Source organism: Micropterus dolomieu, linkage group LG11 (assembly GCF_021292245.1).
Source record: "Micropterus dolomieu isolate WLL.071019.BEF.003 ecotype Adirondacks linkage group LG11, ASM2129224v1, whole genome shotgun sequence".
Lineage (NCBI taxonomy): Eukaryota > Metazoa > Chordata > Actinopteri > Centrarchiformes > Centrarchidae > Micropterus > Micropterus dolomieu.
This window is the reverse complement of record NC_060160.1, coordinates 266,141-288,953: the sequence shown is the minus strand read 5'-3', so window position 1 is coordinate 288,953 and position 22,813 is coordinate 266,141. Positions and strand designations below refer to the sequence as shown.

At 50.3% G+C, this 22,813-nt stretch overlaps 2 protein-coding genes and 1 non-coding gene across 10 annotated transcripts in view; 1 reads left to right on the top strand and 2 right to left on the bottom strand.

Annotated features, from left to right (window-relative positions):
* Positions 1–998: 998 nt before the first annotated feature.
* Positions 999–18,552, top strand: arid4a (AT rich interactive domain 4A (RBP1-like)). Of its 3 annotated transcripts, none has more exons than XM_046062494.1 (25): positions 999–1,187; positions 2,154–2,204; positions 3,140–3,250; positions 3,622–3,687; positions 3,774–3,864; positions 4,304–4,383; positions 4,472–4,569; positions 4,709–4,841; positions 6,313–6,392; positions 6,479–6,555; positions 6,678–6,859; positions 6,971–7,043; positions 7,190–7,284; positions 7,844–7,941; positions 9,271–9,493; positions 9,793–10,016; positions 11,279–11,440; positions 11,516–11,591; positions 12,773–12,995; positions 13,143–13,205; positions 13,287–14,984; positions 15,110–15,214; positions 16,159–16,299; positions 16,397–16,543; positions 16,844–18,552. In XM_046062494.1, exons 2-25 carry the CDS (start codon positions 2,199–2,201, stop codon positions 16,945–16,947), a joined length of 4,356 nt encoding a protein of 1,451 aa, XP_045918450.1. In that variant the 5' UTR covers positions 999–1,187; positions 2,154–2,198; the 3' UTR covers positions 16,948–18,552. The 3 variants fall into 3 exon arrangements, with proteins under 3 accessions (XP_045918450.1, XP_045918448.1, XP_045918449.1); XM_046062492.1 differs by having other exon boundaries at positions 1,001–1,187; positions 11,516–11,597; XM_046062493.1 differs by lacking the exon at positions 999–1,187 and adding an exon at positions 1,249–1,913 and having other exon boundaries at positions 11,516–11,597.
* Positions 18,553–19,128: 576 nt separating this feature from the next.
* timm9 (translocase of inner mitochondrial membrane 9 homolog) overlaps positions 19,129–22,813 on the bottom strand; it is a 7,933-nt gene continuing 4,248 nt past the window's right edge. For 2 of the 6 annotated variants that reach the window (XM_046062683.1, XM_046062684.1), the window contains exons 2-4: positions 21,240–21,288; positions 19,688–19,783; positions 19,129–19,402 (exon numbers count right to left, since the gene is read on the bottom strand). In XM_046062683.1, coding sequence (XP_045918639.1) covers positions 19,268–19,402; positions 19,688–19,783; positions 21,240–21,278 — 270 coding nt within the window. In that variant the 5' untranslated portion in view covers positions 21,279–21,288 and the 3' untranslated portion in view covers positions 19,129–19,267. Of the gene's footprint in view, positions 19,403–19,687; positions 19,784–21,239; positions 21,289–21,582; positions 21,942–22,813 lie in introns of those variants that run through there. The other 4 variants (XM_046062679.1, XM_046062682.1, XM_046062680.1 and 1 more) reach the window with 4 other exon arrangements.
* On the bottom strand, positions 19,473–19,552 carry LOC123979679. The gene has a single exon (XR_006827289.1). It is a non-coding gene; the product is annotated as a small nucleolar RNA SNORD53/SNORD92 (small nucleolar RNA).

Below are 22,813 nucleotides of genomic sequence, written 5' to 3'. Positions count from 1 at the left end.
TCAGACAGCAGCCGTGTGAAGGGACCCTGACAGGAGGCCTTCACTGTGCTCACTCTGCGTTTGTTAGAAATAACCTCCACGTTCCCAGAGAGGAACATGACATATATGGCTTTGCCTTCACCCTCTTCCTGTTGCGTCAAAGCGCCGATGCGCCCGCCCCCCTGCTGTTCTTTACAAACGGCGCCACAACCGACTATCTTCCACTAAAACCCGCGTTCGTTCCCGTGTTTCTCCATAAAATATGTATTTGTCATCTGACCTCCGTGTTCAGGCTTCAGTTCAGCTCGTTTACTGGATGTTTGTGTCGTAAAAGCTCCAGTGGAGCGGTGTGTTGTGGAGCCTGGTTCAGCACAGTTCCTGATAACGTGACGTTGTCTGCTATGGAAGCCGCATCCCCAAACTACATTTAAAAAAAGTGTCCACTAGATGTTTACATCGATCATCGGCGAGTTACTGAGGTGATTGAACAAAGATGAGGACATTTAACGAAGTCACAGTAGCTCCTCTTAATTTCGGCACACATGTCATACAACAAGCAGCGCGTAAATTAACACAAATGAAACTTTTGAACAGTGTTTGACCTCCCTTTCCGGTTTTTCGGTCGAATAGCATTCGCGTTTGTAAACCATGCTAACCGGTGTAGTTGTTTAGATTTTGTGTAAATTAACTTGTGTATTATGAGGAAATATAACGTGGTTTTCAAAACATGTTGGGTTTTTCTACCACTGACTCAGCCTGGTCGATAAACAAGGTTTTGTTTACTGAGGATTTTTGAATGGAGTTTGGTGCGCAGATTTCCAGCACGTATCGGGGAGGGGCTTCCCACGGCGTCGGCGCAGACGAGGAAGCTCGCTCAGCCAATAGCGACGCGCCGCTGCTGGGAACAAACCGCGCGAGGCCAATTGCGATCTCCAGTGGCGGGTTTATCTTTTTAACTCGCCATCTGATTGGACAATCAATCTAACAGATGCCGTCATTTCCCTCGTGGCGCCGCGTTCGTATCGACCAATAGTGACGCCAGAAGAGGATTGTCCAATTAAAATCGAGGAATCGCTCGGCCAATCGGATTTCTACGTTGCAACCACCAGCCAATCGCGTGCCGGGAAACAGAGCTCGGGGCTCAACAGCTTGTTGTTCGTGTATCGCTTTGCGACCTGAGCGAGAGGGGAAGCGGCCGCGTCCTGAATGTGAGTATAAAACCCTTCACCGTCCGTCCCGAACCGAACTAACGCGGGTACCGGGTAGTTTCCCCGGCGGGCCGCGGGCGGAGAGCCGGGGGGTGTCCCGCGGAGGCCGGCAGCAGCTCCGGTGGTAGCTGGCGGTGAATTGAATGGCAGCGGCTTGTTTTCGCAGTGAAGAAATGTGAAGCTTCTTCTGCGTCTTTGTGGAGCTGCAGCTCGAATTAAATAAATAAATCACAACAGTTTGTGTTCCGTCGAGTGTCACGCGGTGTCGGGTGGTTCGGTAGAAACTTGTCGGACTCACGGAACCGGGACTAACGTTGAGGCTGCGCTGCTGCCTCCAGACGGTTTAAATCTCCGTGTGATCGACAACTAGCTAGTTGAGTCGCTAGTTAGCCAAGTAGCTAACTGTAGCCGAGCACCGGAGAGTGGACCCCGCTCGGTCCCCCGCGGTAAACACCGTACTTTGGACTTTATTCGTGTCGGGACTCAGCTGCGCGTGAGCCCGGTGCTCTGCCCCGGCAGCTAGCCGCTAGCAGGAGCTGCGGGGGGAGGCGCCGTGAAGTTAGCCGAGGAGCTAGCGGAGCTGACATGGCGAGCTGCTGTGATGGCGACGTGACTCAGAGGAGCGGAGCGGGAACCAGCGCTCCTCTCCGGGTCCGTGGCCCCGCACCGACCCGCAGACGTTTCACCGACAGCCCGCTGAACCCGGCGGCTCCAGGTTCAGTCCCGGTAACGGTTAACGGCGCTGGAGGAGTTCGTGGGATCTGTTTGTGCCACATATTAGAGCTGATCCGGGAGGGAGGAGGAGGGAGGGGGGCTGCACCGAGCCAGGAAAGAATGCCTGAGCTAACACAACTGAGTGGCTAGTTAGCTTAGCATTAGTGTCCAACCTGTCGGGACAGCGTGACACTCCGTCTGTCCTCTGCGGTGTCGCCAACTTTAACCCCAAGTCCTGTTTGTGTCTTTCAGTGATCCAGAATCTTTCGAGCTGGACTCCCTCAAATAACCGGAGAGATGAAGGTGAGTGTTTGACCTGCGACACAACCTGGATCCGGACTCTGGTGGTCCTGGACCGGGTCTGTCCAGTTACAGGACTCGTCTCCAGTTTGTCCCAGTAACGATCCGCTGTCTTCCCCAGAGTTCATCATAACACACGATCAATCTGTTAATCTGTTAATCGATCAGCAGAAAAAAACAACCAGCTGTTTTGATCAGCTGTTAATCACTTCATGGATCAGTCAGATCATTTCAAACAGTTGCGCTTTCGTAAACATAAAGTTTCAGTAAACTTTATAGACACGATTTATTAGAAAATAATCTGCAGATTAATCTCTAATAATAATCAGTTACACTCTCTGACCTGCTGTCATTAAAACAGACACACGAAGAGTCAAATAAAAAGTCAGTTTAAACACTTTAATTCAGTGAGTGAAAAGTCTGGACTTGTCTTTCTGTCCCTGAACTCATCACCAGGTGACAACATGAGGAATAAAGAGCTGCTATTAGAGTTGTTGTTGTTTATTATTATTGTCACCTGGTGTCTCAAACATCATGTGAAGCAGAAACTGAGGATCACAAGCCGTCGCTGGTGGACGACAGGAAAGGTCGTCCACCAGCGACCGTAACGATAAAAGGGGGGAAACGCGTTCGGTCGCTGCTTCACCTGAGCGACGTTTACCCACACGTGACCTTTTAGTTTCTGTGACGCTGACAGAGACGGGTAGAGCGGCGCTCTCACGCTCAGGTGTGTTTACGTCACATCCTGTCCGAGAACACAACAGGAAGTGTCTCCACACAGACCTTTGTGTGTTTATGGACCGTCAGTTTAATCTGACATGAACCTGTCCAGGTGAGGCAGCGTGTTGCTAATGTTCAGGCACGCAGCTCCTGTGCTGCAGTGCATGCTGGGAGTGTGTGCGTCCTGATGTGTGTGTGTGTGTGTGTGTGTGTTTCAGGCAGCAGACGAGCCTGCCTACCTGACAGTGGGGACGGATGTCAGTGCCAAATACAGAGGAGCCTTCTGCGAGGCCAAGATCAAGACTGTGAAGCGCCTGGTGAAGGTCAAGGTAAGACCTGCGGGGACGAGGTTCACCTGCAGACAGGAAGTCCACCTGAGCAGGGTCAAGTGAACGAGATCTTCCAGATGTAACGGCTGCTGGATCCAGTTCAAATCTGAGCTGCCTGTAGAACGAGTTGTCCCGCCGCCACGGTCTCTCTGTCCTCCCGTGTTCCTCGCAGTAACAGTTCCACCTCGCCGTCGCTCTGTGCAGAGAAATCCCTGCTGTGGTTCTTCACCATCGCTGCTCTGCGTTCTTCTCTAGCAGAACTTTCTTCTTTAGCCGCCGAGTAGACGATCTGCTTCCTGTACGTGAACAGTGTCCTCTGTAGAACCTGGTCCACATGTCAGCCAGTTAATCCTGCGTCTCTGTGTCCTCAGGTGACTCTGAAAGGTGAAGGTACGTCCCAGGTGGTGCAGGACGACCAGGTCAAAGGGCCGCTGAGGGTAAGGTGGCGCTGATGCCGCGAGCGAGTCTCCTTGAAACGGACTCGCCGTGTTGACGAAGGATCTTTGTTGTGTCTCCGCTTCAGGTGGGCTCCACTGTGGAGGTGAAGACCAACGAGGGTTTATCCAGCGAGGCCGTCATCGGGAAGCTGACGGACGCCAGCCTCTACACCGTGGGTGAGTCTCTGCTCAGGCCCGCTGATCGGTCACGTTTCATTTGTTAAGACGGCTCAGGAGTCGCAGCAACGCCGGCGCCCTGAGGATGCTCGTGTTTCTGTCTCCGGGTCAGAGGTCACAGGATGAAGCTGACGTTCAGCTGCCTGTTAGTTGAACGCGTCCGGCTGTTGGAAGCTGTTCCCAGATCCAACTGTCCAATCCCCTGCCAGATTAACTGTGACCCGCCTGCCGCAGGGACAGGAAGTAGTGCGGGTTGTAAACGGGCTGTAGGAGCTGGCGTGGCTAACGGCAGCCAATCAGCAGCCTTTCTTCTTCTGCTGCTGCTGTTTGTGTTGTTTCACCTGCAGTTTACAAACAAGAACATATTCCAACCACCTGTCCTGATTGAGCGGTCAGTCCCGCCCCCTCTCTCTGATTGGCGTGTGTGTGTGTGTTGCAGTGTTTGACGACGGCGATGAGAAGACTCTCCGTCGTACGTCCCTGTGTCTGAAGGGAGAGAGACATTTTGCAGAGAGCGAGGTAAGGGACTCGTGTTCTTCCACCAGCCTCTCAGCTGTAAAAACATCTGTCTAATATTTAAATATATCAACAAATCCCCGCCTCTCAGACGTTGGACCAGCTGCCGCTGACGAACCCGGAACATTTCGGCACCCCGGTCATCGGAAAGAAGTCAAACCGTGGCGGGCGGCGTTCGTCCCAGGCTGTGTGAGTGTGCCGGTTATTTAAACTGTTATTGATTAGGACCAGGCGCCGCTGCTGCAGCTGATTCACTTCCTGTTGGCTGTAATACTGACCCCCCCCCCCCCCCCCCCCCCCCCCCCCCCCCCCCCCCCCCGTCTCTCAGGGCTGACGAGGAGAACGAGTCTTCGTCCAGCGAGGATGAGGAGGAGGACAGGAGGAGGCTGAACGACGAGCTGCTGGGAAAAGTGTGCAGCATCGAGAGCGACGAGGAGCCCTGCTGCTGGTTCCTCGCTCTGGTATGTTTGTTCCTCAGCACCTTACATTTACTCAGGTACTGTACTGCAGTACACACTGGAGGTACTTTCTACTTCTTCTCTATCTCAGAGGAAGATAATTTTACTTCAACACATTTATCTGACAGCTTCAGTCACTTTACACACGTAGAGTTTATAAAATCTGACGTTTGGTTCTAAATTAAACTCCAACAGTTTATACAAGAACAGCTGGTACATTTAGCTGTTGGACAGAAAATTAACTGGAAACTTTCAAATAATCTTTTTGTATGTAAAAACCTTTTGAAGTGAAGATTTGCTGTTTTTCTTTTTTGATTATTTTAACGTGTTTAAACGGACAGAACGAACGCTGTGAAGGAGTCGCTCTGAGTAACCGGGACAACAAACAATCAGCAGATTAATCCAGAATGAAAGTAACCGTTGGTTTCAGTCCGATATAAGAGAGAAACAGTAAAATCCTGCTTTACAGCCACAGGGCACGTTTTTCTGCATTGACTACTTTTACTTTGACTACTTTAAGTACATTTTCCTGATTATACCGCAGACTGTATATGAGAAGTGGGCGTAGTCATGGTGACGTCACCCGCTGGTTTGTGGACCGCCGTTTTGAAGCCTCGAGTTTGGCCGATAGGGCGGCGCCATGTTGACTGTTTGCAACCGGCGGCACCGGACGTGACCATGTTTGGACGAGACGGTGGAGCTAACGGCCGTGTGTGGAGCTAGCTAGTTTAGTCAATCAGCTTGTAGCCCTGCCCTGAAGCCTCCCCTGCTTCCTGGTCTCTGTTCCTCTAAATGGGACCATAATTTACTAAATGAACATCATGCTGTGTTGAAGAAGACTTGAAACTAGCGACTGAGACCATAAACTCATCAGGAAAGTGTTTACTGAGGGAATAAATCAGCTCAGAAGCAGAAACATTTTCTTTCTGCAGCCGGTGGAGTCGCCCCCTGCTGGCTGCCGGAGAGAACGCAGGTTTAACAGACCTTCCTATCAGACCAGAAGCTTCCTGCTTGTATTAGGCAAATTACCCAGCTGACGTAGGCTGTAGGCCTGCACGCCGTACACAGTAACCACTATCCATGAATATTTATAAATGAACATCAGAGTTCTTAAAACTCCAGCACAGAGAAAACAACACAAAAATAAAATGGCGACAGTTTGGAAGCTTTTCAGCCGACAAGAGCTGCAGATGAGCTGCAGCATCGCGTCTCTCCCTCATGAACACCGCTGCACAAATCTATCCAACACAACGTTGTCAATGTCAGAGACCCGGCTTAATGTTAAACACCTGGGTTTTCGCACGCTGTATATACTACTATACTTCCTGGTTCCTCTGGTGGGAACGCAGCTTCTGTTTCTTCCCTAAATGCGCTGTAGGATCTTGATTGAACAGGTGTAGTTTAGACCGACCTGTCAACTGAAGCTGGTGGGTAGGTATTGATCGACTAGTGAGCTCAGCTGTTCCTCCTGCAGGTGGTGTCTCCCAGCTGTAACGACGAGCTGCTGGTGAAGAAGGATCAGTGTCTGGTCAGATCTTTCAGCGACTCCAAGTTGTGAGTTTTCCTCTTTTCTTATTATTGATCTTTGATCAGAAGCCGATCAGCTGTGTCTCACCCTCGTGCTTCCTGTCGCCCTGCAGCTACACGGTGGCGAGGAGACACGTCCACCCCATCAGCTCCATCAGCGCCCCCAAGTCTGAGGTCTCGTCCAGGAGAGGTGAGGCACTGCAACCCCCACAATGCAGCGGGGCACCTCTCGGCGCTCACTCTTCTTCTGCATTCATCTTTTTCTCTTGCAACTTTTTATGACCCTGTTGCTTCTCCTCCTCTCTCCTCCAGGTTTTGAAGCAGCCCAGGTCTTCCTGAGGAACAGGGAGGTTCCTGATTTGTGGAAGATGGACATGAGTCAGATCCTGGACTCGTCCTCCAGTGATGATGAGGACGATGAAGAGGAGAAGGAGAGCGACGAGGACGAGGAGGATGAAGAGGAGAAGAAAAAGAAGAAACGCATAAGGGAGGAGGTGAGCGTCTGCTGTGAGACCAGGTGTGAGTGACGCTGCGGGGTCCAGCAGGTGTGAGTGACGCCGCGGGGTCCAGGTCTTTACCTGTCTGTCTCTCTGTGTGTCTGTCAGCCGGAGGAGGAGCTGGATCCGGAGGAGAGAGACCACTTCCTGCAGCAGCTCTACAAGTTCATGGAGGACAGAGGTGAGTCAGAAACAGGTGCACAAAGCGGTGCCTGAGGTGGCTCCTGAGGCCCCTGTTTCAGGTCTTCCTGGAACACCTGATGGACGTTCAGGTTGTGTTTCTGGTAATCTGATATTAATGAGACGTCTTTACTGTCGCTCCACCAGGGACGCCCATCAACAAGCCTCCGGTGCTGGGTTATAAAGACCTGAACCTCTTCAAGCTCTTCAGGCTGGTCTTCCACCTGGGAGGCTGCCACAAGGTGAGGACGTCCGTCTGACGCTGTTCATTGCCGCCACATTGGTTCATAGAAGCTGCCCCTCTGACTTCAACCATTTAACCTGCATGAGGGAGGACGAGCAGATGTTCTCCCGGAACCCAAAACAAAATGAGTCTTTTTACAAACTTGAAATGTCTGGAGGTTTTCACATAATAACCACATTATGATATACTTTTATTTTAGGAGTACTTTTATCCTGCAGACTCAAATGTTTTTAAATACAAAGTGAAATATAAATTTTACATCATATATTTTTAAGACCTAAATCTCTACATGTAGATCGATGGCTCGTCAGCTGGTTGCAGAAACCAAAGAATCAGGCTGTGGATGAAGACGAGGGAAACAGCAGGTTCATACGTTTTATAGATGCACAACACGCTGCTCCGCTCGCTCTGATTGGCTGCTGCAGGGTTCTGATCGGGGAATCTGCGATCCAGCTGGCGACCTCCAGATTCTGTCTGTAGAATCATTTGGGCCGATAATCTGTGACGTCACTTCCTCTTGGCTGTCTGACCTGGATGTGTCTTTCTGTGTGTGGTAGATCGAGTCTGGGACCGTGTGGAAGCAGGTCTACATGGATCTGGGGATCCCCGTCCTAAACTCTGCTGCGTCCTACAACGTCAAGACGGCCTACAAGAAGTAAGAACCGCACCTGGACCCGGTCTTTATGTATTTTATACAGAGAAGTATTTTCATTCTTTTTTTAATCCATATTCTGATTTAAATGTAAGGGATCCGTGTTTTCCACCCCAGATATCAGCGGGTGGAAAGTCTGTGGTCCTGGCGGTCGCGGCAAGCGTCATGGTGCTTTGACTTTGACTCGTCCTCGTGCAGCGTGCGGCGCAGCTGCATCAGTGTTTGCTGCAGAATGTCGGCCCCTCCAGGATCTCGCTGCTTTTTCTGACTGTTGCAGCCTAAACTTTCTGATTTTGCCGCAGCTTTTCTTGCTGTTTTAACTTGTAACTTCAGAAATGTTGAATCATGAAACGGTCCCTCCAGGACTCGGCGGGCCTGCAGATTTAAGCTGATTCTTTAAGCTGATTCTGTCCTGCAGCTGAGCGGGATGCCGCGGCCCGTGTCTCCGTGTCTCTCTGACGTCCTCTCTCAAAGTGTTTGTCAGAAGACGATTTCCTTTCTGTTCGACCACGATACTGCTCGTTCTGCAGAACGATCTGGATCCTGGTCTTCACGGCCCTTCGTTGCGGACGTTGGTATCACACACGTGTGCTGCGACTTCTAAACAAGGAAGGGAGTTTGCTGACGTTGGACAGTGTTTAACAGGAAACTGAGATGAGAGGTCACATGTGCAGAAAAGTTGCAGTGATTGGTTGAAATTGCAAGTCGAGCTGTTAAGTTGCAGCAGACAAAAAAGAGCTATTGTTGTTTTGGGAATCCGACGGTCGAGACTGTAGGCAGGGTACAAAGTACGGCTCCTCTTAACGAGACGGCAGCTCCCCTGATGGATCATGGGTAATAGATTTGTACAGGCTGTGTGTTTAACGAGTTACTTTCCTGATCAGAGAGGCTGCCGTCGCTTCATCCTGAACGATCCTGTCGGAGTGTCGGGAGATTCTTTGTAAGTCGCTTTGGATAAAAGCTAAATGATACGTGACATTTACACATTTAGTCACACAAACGCACTGAGCCATGAAACTTCTTGTTGGAGCAGCTAGCAGGACGATGTTTCTGACGTCGCTCCCCGTCATCACACCACGGTCACGCTGCGTGATCGTGCGCAGGAGACGCTGGCGCCGACAGGAAGTAACCCTGTAGCAGTATTTTGTTGTTCCAAAATTGGCTTCACTGCTCTGCTTTCAAACCAGCAGGGGGGGGCTTCGTCCAGTAAGATGCTGTCTATGGTTTGAGAGGCAGTGGACTGGTTTCCCATCAGCGCCCTGGTTTGTTGACACTGTCGTGTGTGTGTGTGTGTGTGTGTGTGTGTGTGTGTGTGTGTGTTTGTGTTATCAGGTACCTGTACGGTTTTGAGGAGTACTGCCGCTCCGCCTCCATCACCTTCAGGACCATCCATCACAACAACCCCCGCCCTCCCACCACGGGGGTGAAGCTCGAAGAGTTCTCCGCGCCGCCAGTGAAAGAGGAGTCTGTCGATGAGAAGATGGAGGAGGTGGAGTCAGAGAGTGAGAGCGAGAAGGAGGAGGAGCAGCTGAAGGAGAGACAGTCGTCCCCGAGGGTGAGACACTGAACCAGATCCAAAACCGAAACTTTAATCTGCTCAGCTGACGAGCAGACGACCTTTTAAAGAGGCGTCTGTCACTCCTGTTGCTCCTCCTGACAGGAGTGGAAACTCTCGCTCCTCCAGCAGGTCCATGCTGTTTAAGTATTTCCCAGATCAGCTGATAGATAACCCAAACTCTCCCAGACGTTACTGGTCAACAAATGTGTTCATGGCAGCAGGAGGAAGCGTTAAGAGCTGATCTGTAAAACGTGTTCAATCTCCTAAAGCCTCTCTCTCCTCCTGTGCGTCTTCAGGGTAGGAGGAGGTGTGTGGGGAAGGCAGAGAGGGAGTCGCCCTCCAGGCCAGAGAAGAGAGGAGGAGCAGAAACCCTCGAGGAGCAGAGGGAGATGAGGAGACGCAGCAACAGAAGAATGGACGACTCCGAGAGAGGCTCTGAGGATGAGGAGGAGGACGACGAGGAGGAGGAGGATGATGAAGATGAAGATGAGGAGGAGATGGAGAGGAGGAGGGAAGACAGGTGAGACTGAAACTAACTGCGTTGACACAGGATTAAAATACCTGCGTCCAAACTGAGAAATCTGAAGTAACTGAGTAAACTGCTGCAGCGGCTTTGATCTACATTTCTTTAGTAACGTGTGAAGTCTGAATTAGCAGCTTATCACATGTTTATGTTCTGCTGGAACGAGCAGACAGTTAGTGCAGCTTTACGTACAAATACGACTTCCTCTTCATCATCATACTGTGTATTAGTATTGATCAACGGTGTGACGAGATGTAATCATGAGATTAAAACAGGACGAGATTTAACGTTAAAAGCTGGCGAGACTCGTGCATTTGACCTTCTACACCCGCTCTCAGGCCGCGCATCAGTTTCCTCTGGCAGTGAAAAACAAACGTTAACTGATAAAGTCGACTCGCGGAGCCGCCCAGCTGCGTACGCCGTCTCTCAGAGTCCAGACAGGTTGTGACAGAGTGCAAACGTAGCTGTTTGAGTTTCATTATAAACATTTCAATAGTGTTTGGGACTGTGAGCTGCACGTTATCCGAGCTGCTGAAGCTAACGTGTGGATCTGTGGTGAGAGATGTTTAAGTTGGTTTCCAGCAGGTCTGAAGGGGAAACTACCAGCGGAGCAATAACGTAATGCACAGCAGAGTATATTCTCACTGAAACATTAGTATGGTAATAATCTCCTTTCCTCTGGACGTGCAGAGAGTTTTGAACGTGAGCAGAAAAGCTGCTGAAACACAGGAGCTGTTAAAGTCCTGGAGTTTCTTTAAAATGAATTCTTTCTGACGGAAGTGAAAAGGAGCCACAGTCACATGTAAAGAGGTCACTTCCCCAAACAAAGACGCAAAGGCTGAATCGTGACTCAGCAGACATTAAAGAAGTTGATCTACAGGAGGAACTGATCTGAGAGCTGCTCTGAGTTAGTTTGAATTTAGTGTTTCTATAAATAAACATTTCAACCATAAGTTGGTGCAGAAAGATTCACCAGAATGCAGGAAATTAACAGTTTAATGCTCAAAATGTTCAGATAACTCCGCTGTGGAGATTTCTTAAATACTGTTAGGGTTTCGTCTCGCCTTTTAAATCGAGGTGTTGGATTATAAGAAGCATTTAGTGTGCAGGCGGAGCAGCTTTAACGACATGCTGTGGGTAGTTCTCTAAAATTCATATGATTTGTTTGTAAAATTCTTTATCACCATCAGTTAAGGAACATCTTATCTTATGAGAGGCTTCCAGACTGGACTCAGGGCAGTAATTAATCTGTGTCTCAGGAGTGAGGGTGAGGAGGACGAGGACTCTCTGGCAGGGACGAAGGTCAGGGTGAAGTACGGCAAAGGAAAGACTCAGAAGATCTACGAGGCTCACATCAAGAAGACCGACGTGGACAACGGCGAGCAGTTCTACCTGGTTCACTACTACGGCTGGAACGTCAGGTGAGTCTCTGATGCCCGTTGAAGATTTCTGAAGTGCTGGAGGCGGAGTCTGTCCTGACGCAGTCTGATCCACAGGTACGATGAGTGGGTGAAGGCCGACCGGATCATCTGGCCGGCGGAGAAAGGAACAAAGAAGAGACAGAGGAAGAAGGTGAAGGTGAGCTCGGTGTGGTCATGTGACCCGCTGAAAGTCACAGTGATGCTCCACAGAGATGCATTGTTGGTGTCTGTACGAGAGTTTAGAGCTGCAAATATCACACGACTGAAAGAAAGTAGATCTAGTTTGATAATCGATAAATCGTTTTTTTGGGGGGGGAAATGTGAAAACTGTTTGTATAACAGTGTAAATCTGCTGTCCTCTCAAAATAACACATCACACAGCCGTTAATGTTTAAACCGCTGGCAACTAAATTGAGGACACCCCTAAGTGAAAATGGAGCCCCACAGATGCTCAGTAGGGTTCAGGTCTGGAGACGTGCTCGGCCCGTCGATCACCTTTACTCTCAGCTTCTTTAGCGAGGCAGCAGTCGGCATGGAGGTGTGTTTGGGGGCGTTATCATGTTGGAATACTGCCCAATTTGGACATTTTCTCTTAGGGGTGTCCTCACTTTAGTTGCCAGCGGTTTAAACATTAACGGCTGTGTGATGTGTTATTTTGAGGGGACAGCAAATTTACACTGTTATACAAGCTGCACACTCACTACTTTACACTGCACGCTCTCTACTTTACGCTGTTATACAAGCTGCACGCTCTCTACTTTACGCTGTTATACAAGCTGCACGCTCACTACTTTACGCTGTTATACAAGCTGCACGCTCACTACTTTACGCTGTTTTACAAGCTGCACGCTCACTACTTTACGCTGCACGCTCACTACTTTACGCTGCACGCTCACTACTTTACGCTGTTTATACAAGCTGCACGCTCACTACTTTACGCTGCACGCTCACTACTTTACGCTGCACGCTCACTACTTTACGCTGCACGCTCACTACTTTACGCTGCACGCTCACTACTTTACGCTGCACGCTCACTACTTTACGCTGCACGCTCACTACTTTACGCTGTTTTACAAGCTGCACGCTCACTACTTTACGCTGCACGCTCACTACTTTACGCTGTTTATACAAGCTGCACGCTCACGACTTTACGCTGCACGCTCACTACTTTACAAAGGGTAATTTCTTCAGTGTTTAAACATGAAAAGACAGAATCAGATACTTTCAGAAATGTGAGGGGTGAACTCACCTCTGAGAGATTCTGTATCTGCCTGTTAACATCACAGAAACAACATGGCTGCTGTGTCCTCACCGTCTTTGTCTCCTCAACAGAACAAAGAGAAGGAGGAGCCAGAGAGGGAGCGAGATAAAGATGATGAGAAGACGCCGTTGATGGCAATAAAGCCTACAGGAGCGAAGCGCGGCCGTCCCCAGATCAGGACCACACCCACTGGTCCAGCAGGACGCAGCGTCTCTAAAACACCCAGCAGCGAGGGACGGTCCAACGGCAAGAGCAGCAGGACAGAGACGCCATCCAACATGGCCAACGGAGACAGTAAGACACTGAGCATGCTCAGACTCATAGAACCCGCCGCTCGGTATTGATTTCACCTGAAAAGACGAACTGATCATGAGGAATTAATTTCTGTTCTTTTACACAATGCTGAGCTGTGTGTGGTCTAACGTGTCGTCCTCCCTGCAGACACTCCTCGCAGGAGAACCAGGAGAACGTCGGGCATGTACGACTCTGACAGAGCGTCCAACGGTGAGGACGGCTCCACTTCCTGTTTCCTGTCTTTGACCCATTAAGTGATGTGTAACTAACCAATCCACTGTCTCCCTGCAGAGGAGTCTGAGAACACATCAGAAGACAGCGAATCAGAAGACCTTCCGGACAAAAAGCCGTCTCCGTGGCGAGGGAGGACTGAAGCTTCAACCTGCCAGGAGGAAGAAGAGGAGCTGGAGGAGGAGGAGATGAGTGAGGTTACTAATGTCACAACGACCGCTAATGACAGCGCTGACACCACGGCGGCGGCGGCGGCGGCGGCAGTGGCAGCGGCAACAGCAGATCAGCTGCCTGACGCTACTGCACCGCCGTGTCCCAGCATGCCTCAGGAGAAACCCGACAAACTCTTGAGCCAAGAAGAAAAGCAGGAGGCAGAGCCGGGGGAGGAGTCTGTGCTAGAAGCTGCCATGTTACCTGTCGACCTGGACGACAAGAACAAAATGTCTCCGGTTCAAGAGGGAGTCAGGAAGATGGCTTCTGTCCACGAGAAAACCAAGGCGTCTCCTGAGCAGGAAGTGGCCCCCAAGGCGTCCCCCGGGCAGGAAGTGGCCCCCAAGGTGTCCCCCGGGCAGGAAGTGGCCCCCAAGGCGTCCCCCGGGCAGGAAGTGGCCCCCAAGGTGTCCCCCGGGCAGGAAGTGGCCCCCGGCAGGAACTCTCCCGCACCTGACGAGCTGAACAAAATGTCTCCCGGCGCCGCAGACAAACAAAAGATGTCTCCTGAGAAGCCGCCGCAGGTGTCCTTCCCTCAACCTGCTCCTGCAGAGGAGGATAGCAGGTCCACTCCTCTGTCTCCCCCTAGGGTCAAAGGTCGCAGGACCAACCTCAGGGAGACAGGCTCTGAAACTCCTCCCACAATCCCCAGCCCCGCCCCCAGTGCCAGCCCCTCCCAGATGGTGCCGCTATCGTCTCCTCCTCGCAGCGTCCTGAAGAGACAGGACGAGCCGATGGTGGTCCTCCACTGTCTTCCCACCCAGCGCCTCCCCCCTGAGTCTTCCACCGCTGATTCTGACACGGACTCCGCCACCGAGGAGGAGGAGGAGGTGGAGGAGGGCGTACCTGAGGGGAGGAGACCTTTGAAACGCAAGGCAGCCGAGCAGCAAGCAGCAGAGAAGAAGCTCCGCCCCGACAGGAGGCAGGAGGAGGCCGCCTCCCCCAAAACCACCGCTGCCCTGCCTAAGATCGTTAAACCAATCCCCTCCCCTCCCAGCAGGGGGGAGTCAGAGAGGAGTAGTGAGGGAGTGATGAAGGCAGAGGAGTGGCCCCGCCCAGCGGAAGAGACGCCGAGGGAGGTGTCAGAGCAGCGTCTGACAGGCGGTGCCACGAAGGAGCTAGGTGTGCATGCCGGGGCGCCTCCCCCCGCTGCGGAGGCCCTGGGCCCCGCCCCCGCTGAGGAGCTGGAGCCCCAGATTGGACCTGAGGCGCTGGTCTGTCACGAGGTGGACCTGGACGACCCGGATGAGAAGGAGAAGACCAGCCACGCCCCAGAACACCTCCTCCTGATGATGAGCGAGTCGCAGCCAGCCCCGCCTAACCTCCTCCGTGCCTCCCCCCACCTACCCCAGCCTCAGGTCAGGCCCTTCCTGACGGCCGCCGCTCCCAGCTCCGCCCCTTGCTCCGAGGCGCTCCACCCAGCCAGGAGCGCTGCCGAGGAGGAGGGAGGGGCAGCGAGGGGGGAGCACGAGGGAGACTCCAGCCCCGGGTTTGATGGCAGCACCTCCTCCACCTCCCTGCTGTCCCTGCAGGAGACCAAGGACCGAGGTAAGACCGGAGGCGTGCTAGAGCGTCGGCTAAATGAATAAATGTTCTGATAAACAACGTGTTGCCCCTTTAAACGGCGTTCAGCGGAGATCAGTGAGTAACCTGTGTGACCTTTGACTCCTCAGGCCAGAAGAGGGGGATGGACTGCAACTCGAGCCCGACCGCCAAGAAACAGAAACGCAACCAGAAACGAACACACACACCTGGGAAGGTGGAGAAGAACGGAGCAGGTGAGCTGACTGTGTGCGCGATGATGAGGTCACTGACGGGTCACACAGGTGATGGGCGGAGTCAACAGGCATATTAACAACTCGATTTCTTACAGTTACAGAACAAAAACTTTGATTCACACGGTCACAGTTTGCTCCTGTGTCCTGTTGCACCAGCGTCAGTGGCTCCCCCTGGTGGCGGCAGGTTTACCAACAACCAATAACATTAGATGACTTGGATGATTTTCAATCACTTCACAAATGTCAATAATCGATTATCTCTACAGGTTAATTGACAACATTATGTTGATGGAATGAAAAAGGTGGAAATGGGGCTGAATGACTGAACTTTCACATGAGTAAAATCAATGTGCAGCTAAAGTTAATGATTTTAACCCGCACACGGTGCAGCACGGCATCGCTCGGCCGGCGTCCTCTCCACCTTCTTCAAAGCTACGTGACAGGCGGCAGTTGGCGAAAGCAGCGGAGGAAAAGACGAGCGCTACGCTTCAGTCTGGCTGTAAATGTGCAGTGCAGGTCGCAGCATGTCCAATAATTTAAGTCTGTCGTTTTCCAACTAGCTTTTTGGCTTTTGTTGTCATTCATCCACATATTGAGAACACAAAGAACCAAATGCTGTTTCTGAGGAGCCACGGTGCTCAACAAGATCACAGGACACAAACTGTCGCTACACCAGACGAGACGCTGTAATAACGCTGTAATACTGCTACACAATGTTGGCTACATTTACATGAAGTAACATTAAATATCTGCATTTCATTACTACCTACTACTTTGGATTGTTGTTAAATACTTTAAAAGCAGCAAGTAGTCAAACGGTGAGAAAAATACATCTGGATCAGTTCGTTTTATAATCGCATCGTAGAACTTCGCACCTTTGTGATAAATCCATTTCCTTTTTAAATACTTCACAATGCACCTTTTCAACGCCCCCCCCTCCCCAGGCCACAGCAGTGACAGTGAGGACCAGTCCCGCCTGACGTCCCAGAAGCCTCGCTGTCCCGGCCTGCCGTCTCCGTCCTCTCACAGTAAAGACAAACACCACTTGTCCCCTCAGAGGACGTACAAGTGGACCTTCCAGCTCGGTGAGCAGCTTCACGTTAACTTCCTGTCTGTGGCTCAGAGACAGGTGTCCTGTTACCTGTGATGAGTAATAACCCGCCTCTGCCCCTCCCCCCTCAGGTGAGCTGGACAGCATGTCGAGCACAGAGAGGATCTCCTTCCTGCAGGAGAAGCTGCAGGAGATCAGGAAGTACTACATGACCCTGAAGTCGGAGGTGGCGTCCATCGACAGACGCAGGAAGAGACTAAAAAAGAAGGAGAGAGAAGGTAGGAGACGCCGTGCATGCTGGGAACTCATGCAGAATATCGGAGCGAACATGACGGCATTAGTTCTGTTCAAAATGGAAACTTTTTGATTTGGCTGCTTTGGTGACTTTAACTCAAACATTCATGACAAAGTACATTTAGGCGGGGACGGGGACGGGGTGGGCGGGGACGGGGGCGGGGACGGGGTGGGTACACTCAGACGTAGTTACAGAGTTAAACTGCAGTTTTAACGTGTTGTCGATGGCGTTTGACGTGTTTGTCTGTAAACATGTTGACTGATTGTGTCTCTGTGTCCCTCAGTGTCCAACACGACGGCGTCCACCTCGTCGGGCTCCTCGGACACAGGTATGAGTCCGTCCTCGGCCTCGCCCGCTCAGAATACCGTCGCTGTGGAGTGCAGGTGATGACACGCCCCGCAGGCCCCTGCATCATCACCTCCTTCTGCTCGGCCCCACCCCGTCTTGACACAGACTCCGCCCCCTCAGTCAGCCCTGAGGGCATGATGGGAAAACACAAAACAAACTCCCCCCCCAGGACTGAGAAACTCGACTGAAGCAGTGGCTGATGGGAGTTGGGGGCACTACCACCTGAGCTTAGCCCCGCCCCCTCACCTATGAAGTGACTTCCTGTTTGAGGAGACAAACTGGACCGATAAATCAGCCGTCTGTTCAGCCGCCACAGTCTTACTTCCTTTCCTGCGTCTGCTGATTACAGAGTGACGGGTTATTTTGATGGTCAGAGGTCATTTCCTGTCGGGTGGAACAGAGACGGGTTCCTGAAGCAGCACAGCTCATTATGCAAGTTTGTTTTCTTCTTCGTTCATTCAAAATTTTTCAAGAAAACAGAAAAGATAAAAAAAAAATTTGGGACTTCCTGCTGTGAGAGTTTGTGGCCTTTTTATATGGAGTCAGAGCTTTTATTTTGGTAAAAACAAACAAAAACAATTCCAAAATGTTTCTGATGTCACAGCGGGAGAGAGGATGAAATCTTTGTTTTTGTGTAAAATAATTAAAATGAAGTTTATTTATTCAGTTGGCGAACACAGAGGACGTTTTAGTGTGTGTGTGTGTGTGTGTGTGTGTGTGTGTGCGTGGGCCTGTATGGAAGATCATTAGTGCCAGAGATGAAAATAAAAACTTTAAAATTATGAGTGTAAAAATATTTCCCAGTAAATCTCATGATTTTAAGCCTTTATGTTAAATATGTCAAAATTCTAACATTTACTTGTCGACAGTATGATATTTTTATTTATTTATCAATCTCAATATTTTCATTAAGAAATTAATCAGTTTGATTAAATAAATTAGCGAAAAGTAAATTATGATTTCATTAAGTCTGTTTGACTTAAATTAGAAGCTTCAGTTGTTGAAATGGACATTTTACCTTATTAGAAAATAAACTTATACCTAATATCTGATTTATTAGCTTGTGTTTGGTGCAGCAGTTTAATCTGATGAACGACTCTTAAAGATGAGATTTACTGAGTCGCCTTTTTATCTTCAGAAGCAAGTTTGAAATCGACTTGAAGTGAATTTTGATTCATGAAGTCTGACGTTCAGCTTCTCAGTTTCTGACTGGTTTCTTCTTCTCTGGCTGATTTGATCTTCCATGTGTTCAGTACCGGCCTCCCTCCTGGAGGACCTCCCTGACTCTTCTTCTGTGGTTTCCTCTCTGTGCGGCTGCGACAGACGGCTGGTTTTCGGCTCCTGAACATTTCCTTGTTTTGTACATAAACGTTCTGAGTAAAGAAAAGAATAAAACCACACCATGTATTTGAAAACTACATTTTACACGCCTGTAAAGAATGATTTATAATATTTTTAAGAGGACATGTTTGTACCGTTGTATTATGAACTCCTCGCTTGTTGTTTTTCTATGTGGTGTTTTGCTAGCGGCGGTTAGAGAGCGACGACTGTAAATACAGAAACACACTTCCTGAGAACAGAAGCCATGTTGGAACTGTGTGGACAATAAACAGCTCTCTGTTTCTAATAAAGTTTTTAAATATGTTTCCCTGAGTCCTGTCCCCCCCCCCCCGCCACGGTGCGTTCAGGTGCTCCCCATCCTGTAAAGTCAACAGTCCAACATTCAGTGAAATCCTGAGACTCGTGTTCAGACTTATGTCTGTATGCTAAATAGGAAGCTACATGTAGCAGCTAGTTAGCTTAGCATAAGGGCCGGAAACGGCCAAAGGAAACCGTGGAGACTCGGGAATTAACTGTTCGGTCACGAAATACTCCATAAAAGTTGAGTTTGAAACAGATGAAACTTGTTGATCAGCTTCAGAGTCAGGCTAGCTGCTTCCAGGCCTCATGCTAAGCTAGCACCATGTTTAACATACAGACATGAAGTCGACCTTTAACGCCAGTAACGAACCGGTTTCACAGTTCGGTGTTTCAGACGTCTCCTGAGCGAGCAGCTCCAGATGAACAGTTAAATGTTTGAACTTGTCACCGTTAGCTTCGGCGTCCCTAATAAAGGCGGCTGAGTCCACTATTTATAATGAAGACGCCGGCTGGTGACTGAACTTCTGCTGCACTTTAAACTTTGTGATAAGTTATTTTTAGAAAGGAGGAACAAAGAAAACGGGTTCATGGAGTTTAATAATAAAAAGATTTCATCACAAAGTAACACACAAAACTAGATCTCCCAGCTCAGGGGAAACGAAACGCCAGCAGCTTCAGTCTTTATTCGCCCGACACGGTGCCGCTGGACCGGACCGGTTCAGCGAGGCTGCCCCAGCAGTCCGGCTTTAGCAGCCAGAGCCTCGTTCTGCTGGATGTGGTACTCCTGGAACCGCATGGAGATCCGCTGGGTCATCTTCAGGTACTTCTGCAGACACGACTCGGAGCAGCTGGACTGAAACAGAAGAACCGATCGTTACAGACGGGACGTAAACAGAGACCGCTGAGCCAGAACCGGCGGGGGATTGGTCAGACAGCCAAGAGAAGATGTGACATCACAGGACATCAGCTCATTAAGCGAAACCTCTCTGCATCATCATTCCTCCCCGACAGCCAATCACGGCGTCACGTTCGGACCGAGCTAAAGAGGAACCAACGGTGGGGCCGCTCAGATTGTGGGTCCAGGGGACTCTTTTTACTGACGGGTCTCAGAGCTGTTGAACAGGAAGCGTTTGCTTACCTCCTCCGGCTTCACGTCCCGGCTCGTGAAGTCTCTGACGCAGTCCATGAAGCAGTTCTCCGTCACCTTGTTGTACGTCCCCAGAAACTCCTTAAACTGAAACACAGAACAGCAGCTTCAGCACACACCAACAGGAAGCGCGGCGTTAAAGCGTTCCACGTGCTTGATGGTGCGTGACGCCGAAAGTGAACGAAAACCATGGCTGACCGTCACAAAGTGTGCACACAGCTGCGCCCTCAGCAGAGCTTTAGGTGTTACTTCAAAGGACAACTGACACGAACAGCCTCCACGTCACAAGTTACCTGTGGACCCGTCTCGCCACGTCAGTCGGTGACGCTCAAGTCAGTCAGTGCTCACACTTCCTGATGTTTTGGCATTTTAAACAATAACTTTTGTGCAGGGAAGAAGACTTTGGTTTTACTACATGACCGTTTATTATTTTAATTTAGATACATGCAAATATACTTTTTGTTGCCTTTTACTTGATGCTTTACAGCGTGGGCTTCCACGGGCGCCGCCATTGTTTTGTGACATCATTCAGCCGCTCCTCGTGAACTCCGAGTTCACAAGTAGGAAATCCGACTTCAGGCGGCGTTCCAGGAGAGTTTTTCTAGTTGGAAATTTCCCAGTTCAGAGTTGCCTGGAACGCAGCATTAGGGCCCCGGGGGGCCACGGGGGCCACGGGGGGCCCCGGCTCCGCTCTTTGCTGCCGTGGAGTCGAGTGTTGATTAGAGAGGCTGAATTTAACAAACAAAATGCTCAATGAACAACAGAACCACTGAAAACAAAGCTGGTCCGGCTCGGGTCCAGGTTTGAGGCTCTAACGGGGGTCACCTGAATCACTTCCCGCATGTGATCCACATCAAGCCGGCGGAGACGGCAGGCCGGCTGAGTCCGGTCTGACCGCCCCGTCTGCTGGGTTTACTTTGCTGGTTTGATCGCTGAAGACGAAACCGTGACGCGCGTCTGACAGCGACGAGCGGCGGTCGGCGTTGAATCTAATATCTAAGGACAGGAAGTGTCCTGGGAGACGACTGCAGCGGCCCCGCTTCACATGGAGGTCCCGCCAGACCGGGTCTAACTTTGTGCTGTACTGCCTGTAGTGAACGACACGTCTGAGGTCACGGCGTGACGCTGCTGTGAGGGCGGGACATCCTGAGTGAAGCATCAGGACTTCCTGCGCCCGCAGGTCCCTCACGTGTTCACAGGACGCCGCTGGTGTGAGGCGGGTCACCTGGTGAGGTGGTCTGTCTTCCCTGGTCTGAGACACAAAGGGATACGACCTTCACGCGTTCGAGTCCCGAAGGCCTCCTGCACGCTTCACTTCTAGAAACACTAACGCTCATTAAAAGAGTTTCTGTTTAGTAGAAATCTGAAGATCGTGATCATTTAAAATCACTTCACGCTCAGTCGGTGTCACGCTGGTGGATCACAGCTTCTTCGTTGGTGCAGGTTAGAGTTTAACGATCTGATTGGCCCGTTTTCAAACCAGAGAAACATGATGACTTCCGGTGTGTTTAGTATGTCTGAATAAACGATGAACATGTCCCACCTGTTTGATCTGGTCGGACTCGGTCACCTGGACTGCCATGATCCAGACTCTGAGGAGCAAACAGCACACGTCAGCTCCCGCACCAAACTCCCTTCAAAACTGACACACTTTAATATTCACGTTCTCATTCACAGTCACACCTTCTGCCTGAACACAGAGTTCTGCTCAGCCACCAGACACATTAAAATCCTCTCAAACTTAATCTCTTTAACCTTTATCAAGAAGGTTCTGAGTTTTCTAGTGAACCCTTTGGTTCTGGACGCGCAGCGCCGACCCGCCACAAACGGCTGTTTAATGGCTGGAGTCTGGCGCAGGCGGTTCCGCTAGTTAGCATTAGCTTCACCTTTCCGATTTCCTCAGTTTTGTTCAGACGTTCCTCCCTAAATGTTCTGGACTCGCAGGCCACCTGCACACACACCTGCCGGGCAGCCGGAGCACGTGCCCCCCTCACCTGCTGACGACACCTGAGCCGCTGAAGGTCGCGAGATCAAAGAGAAACTCCGCCGCACATTCAAACTTTATTTCAATTCACGGTTCAGCAGGAGAGTGACGTCAGGCGGCGATGACGTGATTATTAATCGATTATTGATTCAGCATCAAAAAACACGTCGAGACACACGAGACGAAAAAGTCACACCGGAAACCACAATCCGACCGGTGCGCTGCCAAAAACCTTCCGGAGTGCTACACGTGCGGAGCGACGGAAGTTCCTGTTTTCTTCTTCTGGCTTTCCGGCAGACTAGATGCGGCATCTTGCTGCCTCTCGGTATCGTTTCCGGGCGTCCCCCTTCTCAGAGGACTGTGTTCCACCCTCATGTTTGCCAGGTCCCATGCAGGTCCACAGTAACCCTGCTTTTATTAGCTTATTCTGTACCGTGCGGTAGTGACGAGCCCTCGTGTCATTTTCCCGCGGCCACGCCGCTGTAACGTTTCCCTTAACGACAGACCGACATTCAGAAACCCCAAACTGCTGGATCAGGGTCTCCTTTCAGAGCCGGTTCCACAATTCAAGACTTGGTGAACTTGATTGAAAAGGTTCTAATGTCGTGGAACAATTCAAGACTTGGTGAACTTGATTGAAAAGGTTCTAATGTCGTGGAACAATTCAAGACTTGGTGAACTTGATTGAAAAGGTTCTAATGTCGTGGAACAATTCAAGACTTGGTGAACTTGATTGAAAAGGTTCTAATGTCGTGGAACAATTCAAGACTTGGTGAACTTGATTGAAAAGGTTCTAATGTCGTGGAACAATTCAAGACTTGGTGAACTTGATTGAAAAGGTTCTAATGTCGTGGAACAATTCAAGACTTGGTGAACTTGATTGAAAAGGTTCTAATGTCGTGGAACAATTCAAGACTTGGTGAACTTGATTGAAAAGGTTCTAATGTCGTGGAACAATTCAAGACTTGGTGAACTTGATTGAAAAGGTTCTAATGTCGTGGAACAATTCAAGACTTGGTGAACTTGATTGAAAAGGTTCTAATGTCGTGGAACAATTCAAGAGTTGGTGAACTTGATTGAAAAGGTTCTAATGTCGTGGAACAATTCAAGAGTTGGTGAACTTGATTGAAAAG